The 12,483-nt window shown below is 39.2% G+C and overlaps 1 protein-coding gene and 1 non-coding gene across 2 annotated transcripts in view; both read left to right on the top strand.

Moving 5' to 3' along the window:
* Positions 1-12,483, top strand: part of LOC123877374 (LIM domain and actin-binding protein 1) — a 37,117-nt gene that overhangs the window by 12,952 nt on the left and 11,682 nt on the right. The window contains exons 2-5 of the mRNA XM_045924078.1: positions 9,225-9,366; positions 11,472-11,635; positions 11,913-12,013; positions 12,231-12,302. Of these exons, the coding sequence (XP_045780034.1) occupies positions 9,229-9,366; positions 11,472-11,635; positions 11,913-12,013; positions 12,231-12,302 (475 nt within the window). The 5' untranslated portion in view covers positions 9,225-9,228. The remainder of the gene's footprint in view (positions 1-9,224; positions 9,367-11,471; positions 11,636-11,912; positions 12,014-12,230; positions 12,303-12,483) is intronic.
* Trnas-gcu lies at positions 11,045-11,126 on the top strand. Its single transcript has one exon. It is a non-coding gene; the product is annotated as a tRNA-Ser (tRNA).

Raw genomic sequence — 12,483 nt, 5'->3', positions numbered from 1 at the left:
TGTTAACGACAATTGTCTAAACAGACGGAACTAAATTCATAAATTCAATACCGGGAAAGCATTAGGACGACAAAAACTGGTAAAGCGGCTGTAGTACATATTGACTATGTATTATGTACTTACATGTCGCGATTATTTGGACTATAATTACCAATTATGTGCGTGTCTGTCTGTATCGGCTCATTTAATAATGGATAAATATTATACTGAAATACTGTTACTTTATTTATTTAACTACTAGCTTTTGCTCGCGACTTCATCCGCGATACCTCAAAATTTTAGGATTACAAGTTTCAGTGATAAAATGACTTTAAATGACCATTTCCATCGACTCATAATAAAATTACCTATTGTCTCTTTCTCTCTATTTCATTTTATTATGAGTTGATGGAAATGGTCATTTAAGGTGCCCACGCACTCGAACTGAACTGCAGCTGAACTGCGCGTCGCGGCAGCGCCCCGCACGATATTCTCTCCAGCTGCGACGCGCGGCAGTGACGCGCTACGCGGTACTTAAACTTCTAAAGTCATTTTATCACTCAAACTCCTAAAATTTTTAATTAGGTCTCTATAATTCTAAAGGTGCGATATGCAATTATGCCTATGTTACTTCTGGATAAAATAGCTTCTTAATGATGAAAGAATTATTAAAATCGGTTTAGTAGTTTTAGAGTTCGTCGAGTAATTTGAAGTTCGCCATCTTGGTTTTTTTATTTTGAATAAAAAACCAAGATGGCGAATTTCGTAATGGCCGTCATGCAAATTAAAAAAATTAAAATCGCGACAGGTCGAGATGGCAATCAGGATGGGGACGCCTCGCACACCCGCATAGCCCCCGGCGCTAACCCCGGTGCAGGTACAGTGAGGGTTAGCGGGGTGTCATCCCGCTTCATACCCCAATTGCCATCTCGACCTGTCGCTAACTACATAATGCTATCTTGTACCAGAGATAAGGTCACTGATATAGCCCAAACTATTAGCAAGCTGAAGTGGCAGTGGGCAGGCCATGCCTTTCGTAGAGGCATGGCCGTTGGAGCCGGAAAGTCCTTGAGTGGAGACCGTGTTTAACCCATTATAGCCTAGCGGTGCCATATGGCACCCAATTTCGTATGTTTAAATTGTCGGGCCCTGTCCTTGTAATAAGAGGTGAAGTCAAGTGGTTTGTTGTCAATGCCATGCTAGAGGGACATAGCCATTACTCCATTTACTTTGTTTTGTCCCATAAGTTTTTTGTGACCTGCACGAGCACCTGTAAATCAAGTGATGTGAAATTGCTGCCAATAATGGATGCAACATTCCAGTAAGGGGATCATAATTTTTTCATTTTGAGTAATGTAATACTTTTATGCATTTACACTTGATGCCTAACCTTGCATTGACTTGTTCATATCATAAAACTATCGTATTTTGTTTTATTGTTTGGATCATAGCATGTTAAAAGATATGGATGCCGTACGGCACCGCTAGGTCATTATGTTGTCTTTTTATTGTGTATACTAAAAATCTAATTTATGTCTTTTCTTTGGTTATTCCTTATGTAATGGCTTTTTTGTTTCATTCGAGATTGTACATTACATGAGGCACTTGCTATACTAGAAGAAGACCATGAACTCAAGCCTCAATTGCTATAAATTGAAGCTCCAGACCCTATAATCCCATCTGACAAAGATGAGGGTGGTTTCATAAATAATCCCACTGGTCGGCAATTCAATGCTAGATGTGAAGTGGTGCTAGGCTCTACATCTGTTCATACCTATTTCAGTTAAAAAATACGCCACGACGTGGTGGCCGTCTATCAGCTTCAAACACCAAGCAAAACCATCTAAAAAATACTGGCAATCGGGTCTGACAGCAAATGTTATGACAGCAAAAATCATTTATTGGTACCCAGCGAGTCATGTCGCAAGTGTGGGTAACAGTATTGTCAGTCAGACTAGATTACAGTGCAATAAATGCATCGTGGGGCTCTGTGCACCCTGCAACCTACAAGCTTCCTACAAATAATATGTAATTTTATGGAAATATATGTAAATGTTCATGTAATATATTGGATCTTTTAATCAATTTTGAACCTTGAACTATACAAGAGTTAATACCTTAATAATTCTTACCAAATTGTGGTAGAACATTTTGGTAACAATCAGTTATAAGAAATTTATGAGACATTTATGAGACATGAAAAGACACGGTAGGAGCCTAGCGGTGCCATGCAGCATCCATGGTTATTTCCAGAAGTAAGACTTGCACCAAAATTCTGATGATTAGATCTGACTAATAGGGTCCATAATAACAACATATCAATGAAAAACTCAATTCTGAGACCTTAAAATAATTCAGGCTATAATGGGTTAAGCAAGAGTAGTGTGGGACGCCCTCCAGCACGACGGACCGACGATATAAAGCGGCTGGCGGGAAGTGGCTGGATGAGGAATGCTGAGGACCGGGTGTGGTGGCGCTCTTTAGGGAAGGCCTATGTCCAACAGTGGGCGTCCACAGGCTGATGATGATGATGATGATGAAATAACTAATCTTTGATGGTACGGAACCCTTCACGAGTTCAACTCGCATCAGTCCGATTTTCATACCAAAGATGACATTGATACCATTGATACGGTCAAATCATTTCCGCGCACAATTAAATGACAATTACTCTAATTTGTGCGAAAGCGTGTAGACGCGTTTTGCATTCTACTTTTTTTGCATTTCAATTTGCACGTCTCACTATCACTGGCTTTTCTATAGAGATGGGCACGATTGCTAATGTGAAATCATTTTCATTTGGTGAGAATAAATGATTATATTTTTCGTCACAGCGATTTTTAACCCCGACCCAAAAAGAGGGGTGTTATAAGTTTGACGTGTGTATCTGTGTATCTATCTGTGGCATCGTAGCTCCTAAACTAATGAACCGATATTAATTTAGTTTTTTTTGTTTGAAAGGTGGCTTGATCGAGAGTGTTCTTAGCTATAATCCAAGAAAATCGGTTCAGCCGTTTGAAAGTTATCAGCTCTTTTCTAGTTACTGTAACCTACACTTGTCGGGGGTGTTATAAATTTTAATTTACACTTGGTCACGGAAAATGTTTTTTTTTATGATTGATGAGATGATACATTACTTTAACAAGGAATCATGATCAAAATTAATAGCGCTGATATTTCGCAGGTTGTTTTCTACATTTACTGAACTAGATGTTATATTTTTCCTTTCTAACACGCAGTGATGCGACTTGCGAGTGTTCTCATTCGCACGCTTTTTAGCTCGGGTCGATGACCGTAGTGACCGGGCTATACCAAGTGGGATATCATATGAAAGGGCTTTACCTGTACATTCTAAAACAGGTTTTTATTTATTTTTATGTATAATAGTTTTTGATTTATCGTGCAAAATGTTGGAAAAATACCCGAGTACAGAACCCTCAGTGCGCGAGTTTGACTCGCACTTGGCCATTTTTCATTATATGAAAAGGTATTTAAAGTGATTTTTCATATGCTATCTGTGAAATATTACATCTCTACTTTTCCTATATTGCGTTGTCTTGCACACGTTCATCTAGTTTTCACTTGCAACTGGTATGTTGGATTCCCTTATTCGGAAGTAGGTACCATATCACTGGCTAGCGATCTGGCTTCGTGTTACTGGGGAAAAGGTTACGTTTATTATCTCTAATTCCTCATCTTTTGTTGCTGTGTTGTTATTTCAGCGATCCTTGTTGCTAAATAAATTCCATTGCAAAAACACCGGCCAAGTGCGAGACAGACTCGCGCACCGAGGGTTCCGTAGGTACTCGGGTATTTTCCCGACATTTTGCACGATAAATCAAAAACTGTTAGGCGTAAAATTAAATAAAAATCCGTTTAATAATGTACAGGTCAAGCCCGGAACCCTTGTTGCGCGAGTCTGACTCGCACTTGGCCATTTTTCATTATATGAAAAGGTATTTAAAGTGATTTTTCATATGCTATCTGTGAAATGTACCATCTCTACTTTTCCTATATCGCGTTGTCTTGCACACGTTCATCTAGTTTTCACTTGCAACTGGTATGTTGGATTCCCTTATTCGGAAGTAGGTACCATATCACTGGCTAGCGATCTAGCTTCGTGTTACTGGGGAAAAGGTTACGTTTATTATCTCTAATACCTCATCTTATGTTGCTGTGTTGTTATTTCTGCGATCCTTTTTTTTTTCTCTCTTGTCTGGCTTTACAAAGATTAGCCAATGTCAAGTTTGTAGTTATTTGTAACAAGTTATTTAAACTATACAAGTATGGACCCCTTCCGTGCCGGCGCTCACCGACACACGCACGGCACCCCCTTAGGAGCGCTTTCCAGTCAGTTTTAACAAAAAAAAAAAACACTCCAAAAAGGCAGAGCACGCCCGCCAGCTAACACCGACACACGAAGTCCTCTGCGATCCTTGTTGCTAAATAAATCCCATTGCAAAAACACCAGCCAAGTGCAAGCCTCGCGCACCGAGGGTTCCGTACTCGGGTATTTTTCCGACATTTTGCACGATAAATCAAAAACTGTTAGGCGTAAAATAAATAAAAATCCGTTTAATAATGTACAGGTCCAGGCCGGAACCCTCGTTGCGCGAGTCCGACTCGCACTTGGCTGCTTTTTTTTAGCTACGTCTGGGCTATCTAGGTATGTTGAAATCAATAACTAATTATATGTATGGGGAAGTAAGTATTTTTTTTTAGCTACGTCTTGGTCTAGTCTAACAAGGTATTTATTTCCAGTAGCCAATGACTTAGCAAATCCAGAATCCAGATGATACTAACCGAGTCGTTCCGTACAGTGCGGAATTTCACGCCACATTCCGCCCACACGGCCCAATCCGAATATACCTACGTAAACAACGAAATTTATTATTTTGGAAACACTGACGGACATCTGAACGCATTTGCACGCTGGGTTTTAAAGTTAGGTAATTCTACAAAATACAGTGGACCCCCGGTAATCCGACAAACGTTTTGCAGGACATTGTCGAACTATCGAATTTGTCGGATTATAGAGTACTGCCTAAGATCCCTTGAGTCCGGAATTTTTTACAAAAGAGTATCTTGTAATCCGACAATAGATCCAATGATAATATTCTATATGTTATACATACTCTGAAGTACACATCATACTTCACTTTGTATGTCAAATTAAGTAAATTCAATAATAATAGACATGTCGGATTACAGGAGGTGCCGGATTAGATAGGGGCCGGATTACCGGGGGTCCATTGTAAACTTAAATCTAATTAAAGTTAAAAAAAAAATTAAATCTAAAACAAATTAAAATCAAATCTAACAAAGGAACCAAAAGCTTGAGTTGCTATAATCTGCTAAACCAGATAACCACTCAACGTACGTACCACTTAAACTTCTGTATTTTTAACCCCCGACCCAAAAAGAGGGGTGTTATAAGTTTGACGTGTGTATCTGTGTGTCTGTGTATCTGTGTATCTGTCTGTGGCATCGTAGCGCCTAAACGAATGAACCGATTTTAATTTAGTTTTTTTTGTTTGAAAGGTGGCTTGATCGAGAGTGTTCTTAGCTATAATCTAAAAAAATTGGTTCAGCCGTTTAAGAGTTATCAGCTCTTTTCTAGTTTTCTTGTAGAGAAAGGTTAGATAACCGTTAGGTTCATAATGTTATGTCAATTGACAAATGTCAAGCTGTCAAGATGGACGTTGCCTAAATACATAATTATTTATTTGAAAATGATGTTTTGGAAAACTCAGATACTTTGGATCGTCGGGGGTGTTATAAATTTTTAATTTACACTTGTTAAGTAAGCCGTTTGGCATCTAACGTGTTTTAACCTTTTACGTTAAATCTAGGTACCCTAAATTCCAAGACTGTTTACCTACATAACTATCAATCAAACACAGTTATAACTTTTAAGTAATCCAAAGAAAAATTATAAACCTTAATTTAACCTTTAAATATCCACATACTAATTCTATGATGAAACCCCACCCGTTGCATTATTGGCATAGAATAATGCAACGGGTTGGGTTTGAGCGTTCGGATTTTCGTCCGTTCCATACGTCACATACGTCAGTTGCCATAACAATTATTATTATGCAAGGGGTTGGGTTTGAGCGTTCGGATTTTCGTCCGTTCCATACTTCACATACGTCAGTTGCCATAACAATTATTATTATGCAAGGGGTTGGGTTTGAGCGTTCGGATTTTCGTCCGTTCCATACGTCACATACGTCAGTTGCCATAACAATTATTATTATGCAAGGGGTTGGGTTTGAGCGTTCGGATTCTCGTCCGTTCCATACGTCACATACGTCAGTTGCCATAACAATTATTATTATGCAAGGGGTTGGGTTTGAGCGTTCGGATTTTCGTCCGTTCCATACTTCACATACGTCAGTTGCCATAACAATTATTATTATGCAAGGGGTTGGGTTTGAGCGTTCGGATTTTCGTCCGTTCCATACGTCACATACGTCAGTTGCCATAACAATTATTATTATGCAAGGGGTTGGGTTTGAGCGTTCGGATTTTCGTCCGTTCCATACGTCACATACGTCAGTTGCCATAACAATTATTATTATGCAAGGGGTTGGGTTTGAGCGTTCGGATTTTCGTCCGTTCCATACGTCACATACGTCAGTTGCCATAACAATTATTATTATGCAAGGGGTTGGGTTTGAGCGTTCGGATTTTCATCCGTTCCATATGTCACATTCGTCGATCGCCATACAATAATGCAACGGGTTGGGTTTGAACGTTCAGATTTTCGTCCATTCGCTAACTGTTGCAATTGAGGATTCGAAAAATCCTTTAAAATGCTAATATTTCAAAAAACAATACATTCTACTCTAAATATACCGCGTTCCAATAAATTACGAAACGCGACACCCGACACCCTATTTTTCCACCATCAAACGAAAACACGCTGAGAAAATGGAATAGGAGGGTGCACGCGCACTGTGGAGAATGTGATCGTTTGTTTCTGGAAGTGGGTTGAACTTTGGTACACAATACTTGCGCTTTGATCTATAGGCATTAGGCATACGGCGAATATCTGAATTGATCGGTACGTTACAAATATGAATGCAATGCTGATGATGATGTAAATAGATAGAATCCGTGGTTCACTGAGCTGAGTGATACTGATATAGTGATGTAAATATCTAGTTCCTGTAGCCTTGGTTCGCTGATGCTATAGCAGGTCATTGTTTCACACATCCACATTACATCGGAGTAAAAACCGTACGACAGACGTAATAATACTATGTATTTGTTTAAATTTGTTCTTCAATCACGTCGTAACGGAACAACGGATCGACTTGTTGACGGTTTATTTATAAAGTGAAGGATGTGATCTATTTAATACCACTGACGCGTACTCTTAACAGGGCTCTCTCCGTCATTCGTTTCCACTCGTTTCATACAATCGTAGTTCCAATTTCATTTGAATATTAAGCAACCAAAGTCCATGAAATTTTGCAGACATATTCTAGAAACTAATATCTGTGTCTGTGGTGTTTTAGATTTTTCTAAAAATATGTAGTTTTAAAATTACAGGAGCTCAAAGATTTGTATGAAAATTTTTAAGACCGCGTAACTTTGAAACCGAATATTTTAACAGAAATCTGGAAAACCACAGACATAGATATTAGTTTCTAGAATATGTCTGCAAAACTTCATGGACTTTGGTTGCTTAATATTCAAATGAAATTGGAACTACGATTGTATGAAACGAGTGACGGAGAGAGCCCTCTTAAATAAACAGAAAAGTCGTAACAGTAGTGCGTATGGGGCTTATTCGGATGACTCGCTGGCCGGTTGACTTTTCACTGTGTATTAATAGACGCCATTACGTTTCTATAAAATGCGCTACCTGACGCTGCGTGCGGCCATCTTAAACTAATCTAGGATTACAAACATTATTATCTGGAGAAGGCTGGGTTTGCTGCGAGCTTCTTCTCAGACCAGGGCGCAGTTGTAACCCTCGTAGCCTTAGTTTTAAGTTGAGGTAATTATATATCACCTTTACATACTACTAACATTATAAACGCGAAAGTTTGTATTTTGTAATAGATGTTTGTTACTCTTTCACGCAAAAACTTCTGAACGGATTTAGCGGAAATTCGGAATAGAGATAGATTATACACTGGATTAACACGTACCTAGGTTACTTTTTATCCCGGAAAATCAAAGAGTTCCTTCGGGATTTTTAAAAACCTAAATCCAAGAGAACGAAGTCGCGGGCGTCATAAATAAGGTACCTAGTTAGGATAAATCATCAAATTCCTAACCTCGGGAAGGTACGGTAGTTTTAATTAACTTGTAGTGACCTGGAATGCACCAACGTACTCACATACATACCGATTGAGCCTCGAGCGGTTTGCATCATTAACTCTTCATTGGTGTCTGAGAAATGCCACTATTAGGCTTAGTAGGCCTACAGCTAAAGGTTGATCCACACTAGCGCACGCGCACGAAACGTACTGTTACGACGGAAAATCCGACAGGGTTTTTAAAAAAATAAAATTGTTTTTACACAGAATAATATAATGAATTTTAGTACACTGGGAAAAATACTTGGGTTTACAAAGAAATAGTAATAGACGTGCAACCTTTTCGAGTTGTGGGACCGGACTGAAGGCATCTACTCGATCTGACACCTGGTCGAGATAGAGTAGCTGCTGGGTCAGCTGTTCAGCTAGCAGTTGAGGGATGTAACAGTACATACAACGCGCAATGAGAAATTTTGATAAAGGTAATCGGGCACTTTGGTTCATGCCCTCAACCCGCTTCGCGAAAAGTTGCGAGCATGAACCAAAATATTTTTTAATCAAAGATAAGATGTAATAATGTTGGCGTATGAAAGATTTCGAACTTTTCTTTAGACAACAATCTTTCTCACTGAGAGCAAAAACGATTTTTGCCTGGTTTTAGACAGCAAAGGCGTTCTTTTTGAGCTGGTGAGGTGAAAAACAATTTAACTATATCTATCGGCAGTTCGCGGGTAGTAGTCGGATTGTAGTGTATACTTGTCTGTTTATACTTGTATTCTGACACCCATGCTCATAAGTGGCCCTGAGATGAATTGAGATCACAGATGATGATAGAAGAGTGAATAGGCACCTTCTAGGCAGGCACGCTCCGCTCCACCTTAGGCTGCATTACGCCCAAGCGCAATACCTTTACTGCCTATAACTACCTTTTAATTACACTGTATTTAGCATAATTATTGTTAATTTCAGAGCAATGGCTGCCACTGTGGAGGCCTCACAATCCCTCATCCAGTCAGAGTCCAGGGTCCACTACCAGGAGGTGGTCTCGGAGACGCGGAAGGTCAAAAAGAGCAAGTCTCGCCGGCATAAGGATGAGGGCTCTATATCTGTGGTGAGTGTCATCGTCATTTATCCAGGTCTTAACCGAATCTTAACTCAACTTGAACTTGGGGTTTTTAAAACCCAAATTAATGCAAACGAAGTTCCGGGCATCATAAAATACAAAATCACGAGCGAAGCGGGTGCAGATTTTTTGATAAATATATTTAAAAGAAGATTGATAAATTCGAGAACTAGTCTATTATGCATTTTAGAAAAAAAATCTGTTATTATGGAATTTCGCTGCGGGTTTGGACCCCGACCACTGTTTGCTTCTCGCTACCGTCTCGTTGATGGTGGCGGTAAACAAACGCCCTAACATCAAACCGGGACAACTAACTTACTGACCGGGACACCGAGACACAGCGCTTCAGACCGGGACGTATGGCAGCCCTACCTTATGGTGATAATCCTCATGGATAGAACCTTAGTACAGCGTCTTCGCCGGTGAAAACGAGGTCCCCGATTTCTAACGTCACCCGGACTTGGACGCATGCCACCCATACAGTCTCAGAAGTGTAAGGACTCAAGTCCTACCCAGCCATTCGTTCTGTCATCCGAAGCTGTGGTCCGAGCCTCACAAGAGGCGCCTTTAGAAAAACATTGGCAACAATTTTGATGGTTTTCTCCAACTTAATTTAGTTGTATCTTTTTAGTGGGTATTGATAAATAAGGACGGGAGATGAATTTTAAATTTAAACACCCTATTTAGTGCACTCTACTAAGCGATAGGCTAACGACTTTATCACGACGACTCTGTCAAACTGTGTCTGTCCTTTTCGTATTATATTAGTAAGACAAGTGTAAATTAAAAATTTATAACACCCCCGACAAAGTATTTGAGTTTTCCAAAACATCATTTTCAAATAAATAATTATGTATCTAGGCAACGTCCATCTTGACAGCTTGACATTTGTCAATTGACATAATATTATGAACCTAAGGGTTATCTAACCTTCTTTTCTACAAGAAAACTAGAAAAGAGCTGATAACTCTTAAACGGCTGAACCAATTTTTTTGGATTATAGCTAAGAACACTCTCGATCAAGCCACCTTTCAAACAAAAAAAAGTAAATTAAAATCGGTTCATTCGGTTAGGCGCTACGATTCGCTAGGCGCCACAGACAGATACACAGATACACAGACACACGGATACACACGTTAAACTTATAACTCCCCTCTTTTTGGGTCGGGGGTTAAAAATGATGCGAACACTCTAAAATTTAGTTCAGGTCAGAATCATTACCATTGCTCCTCGATCTCTTCAATTATTTCTTCGAACACGCTTGCCGACCGGTGACGCTATAGCGATTATAGTATAGGAAAATAAAATTCACTTGAGTTTATAAATTACTAGGTGATGCCCACGACTTCATCCGCGTGGAAAAGTATGCTGTCATATTCCGGGAAGCAAGCTACCTCTTTAGCCTGTACCAAATTACATATCAATATACTTCAGTTAATCGAATGGGCCTGTAATAATACCGTGGGAACTCTGATTTTCCAGGATAAAAAATAGCCTATGTCCGTCCCCGGGATGTAAGGTAACTCTGTACCTTTCATCAGAATCGGTTAAACAGTTGGGCCGTGAAAAGCTTAGGTACAGACAGACAGACACTTTCGCATTTAAAAGTATGGATTAATTTTAAAAATAAAGTTGTCAAAGTACCTATTTCGCGTCGTTCGATCAAGACGAGGTGGCCGAGAGGTTAAGGCGTTGGACTGCTAATCCAATGTGCTCTGCACGCGTGGGTTCGAATCCCATCCTCGTCGGTAACTTTTTGCACTTTTTAATGATTTTAATTTAATTTTTTTACTAGCTGATGCCCGCGGCTTCGTCCGCACGGATTTAGGTTTTCGAAAATCCCGTGGAAACTGTTTACTTTTCTGGGATAAAAATTTCGCCTATTTCACTCTCCTCTTCGACTATATCATTGCAAAAAATCATGTTGCTCCGTTACGGCGTGATTGAAGGACAAATCAACAAACAAATACACTTCCGCATTTATAATATTATGTGTTATGACATGAATTATCAAACACGCTGCATAGTGTATACATATACTTATACATAATGTTAAAGAAATCAAGTTCCTAATAAATAATTTATGTCCTCAGTCAAAAAGCTCCGAAAAGCTTTGCAAGAAGATGAAAGCAGCCGACGAGAACCCAATGTGTGCAAAATGCTCAAGACCAGTGTACGCTATGGAGAGGATCAAGGCAGAACGACGGGCGTGGCATAAAGAGTGCTTCAGATGCATTCAGTGCAACAAACATCTTACGTAAGTGACCTTTTGATTGACAAAAAAATTTGAGCTCACTACGCTCTTTATAGCCACTTAAAAACGTCAGCTTAAAACTTCTTGTTAAACGTAGAGTTATGAAAGAAGAGTAATGCTTAAAAATGTCCCTCTTTATTACGTTTTTGCATTTTTTTTTTAAATAAAATTAGCGAGCCAAGAAACCCCTCTACCATTATGGGGTTAATTGAAGTTACTCGTTAGAAGTAAGAGTACGATTCAGAGAGAGATAGAGAGTTAAAATAATGTATTATTGCAGAGTGGAAACGTACCAGAGCGATCATACCACGCTGTACTGCAAGCCGCACTTCAAGCAACTGTTTGAGCCTAAACCCGTAGACGGAGACGACGAGACGGATGGTAAGTTTAATGTTTTAGTTTCTATTTTTCACACTAGATGGCGCTGTTTGTAACACCATCGCGCTAACGAAGTTTTGTAGAATAAAATTTTACACCCTTCATTATATCGTCTTATAATACTTACTTTACTTTCAATACATTTTGTTTATATTGCAATAACACCTTTTTTCGATCTATTTTTTTTTGTAATTAAATAATTATAGTGTTTTTGTTACAGCAACGCCTAAAAAACATCAAATGATCATTTGTGAGAGTCAACCAATAGAACTGCCACCGGATGTGGTTAGAGGTAGGATCCTTTCACCTTGTTATGTATTAGAAGTTCACGAAGTTTAAACTACATTTACATATTTGGCGTCTCGTTATAAGCACCTTGTACCTGCGCAGTGGGTGATTTTAAGATGTTTGGCTAGAGGCTAGAGCATACGTAAAGAAAAAGACCAACGGTGAAGTATAAACACTTACAGGGA

Source organism: Maniola jurtina, chromosome 23, assembly GCF_905333055.1.
Source record: "Maniola jurtina chromosome 23, ilManJurt1.1, whole genome shotgun sequence".
Taxonomy (NCBI): Eukaryota; Metazoa; Arthropoda; class Insecta; order Lepidoptera; family Nymphalidae; genus Maniola; species Maniola jurtina.
The sequence above is the reverse complement of the archived record's forward strand: the minus strand, read 5'-3'. Positions and strand labels throughout refer to the sequence as shown.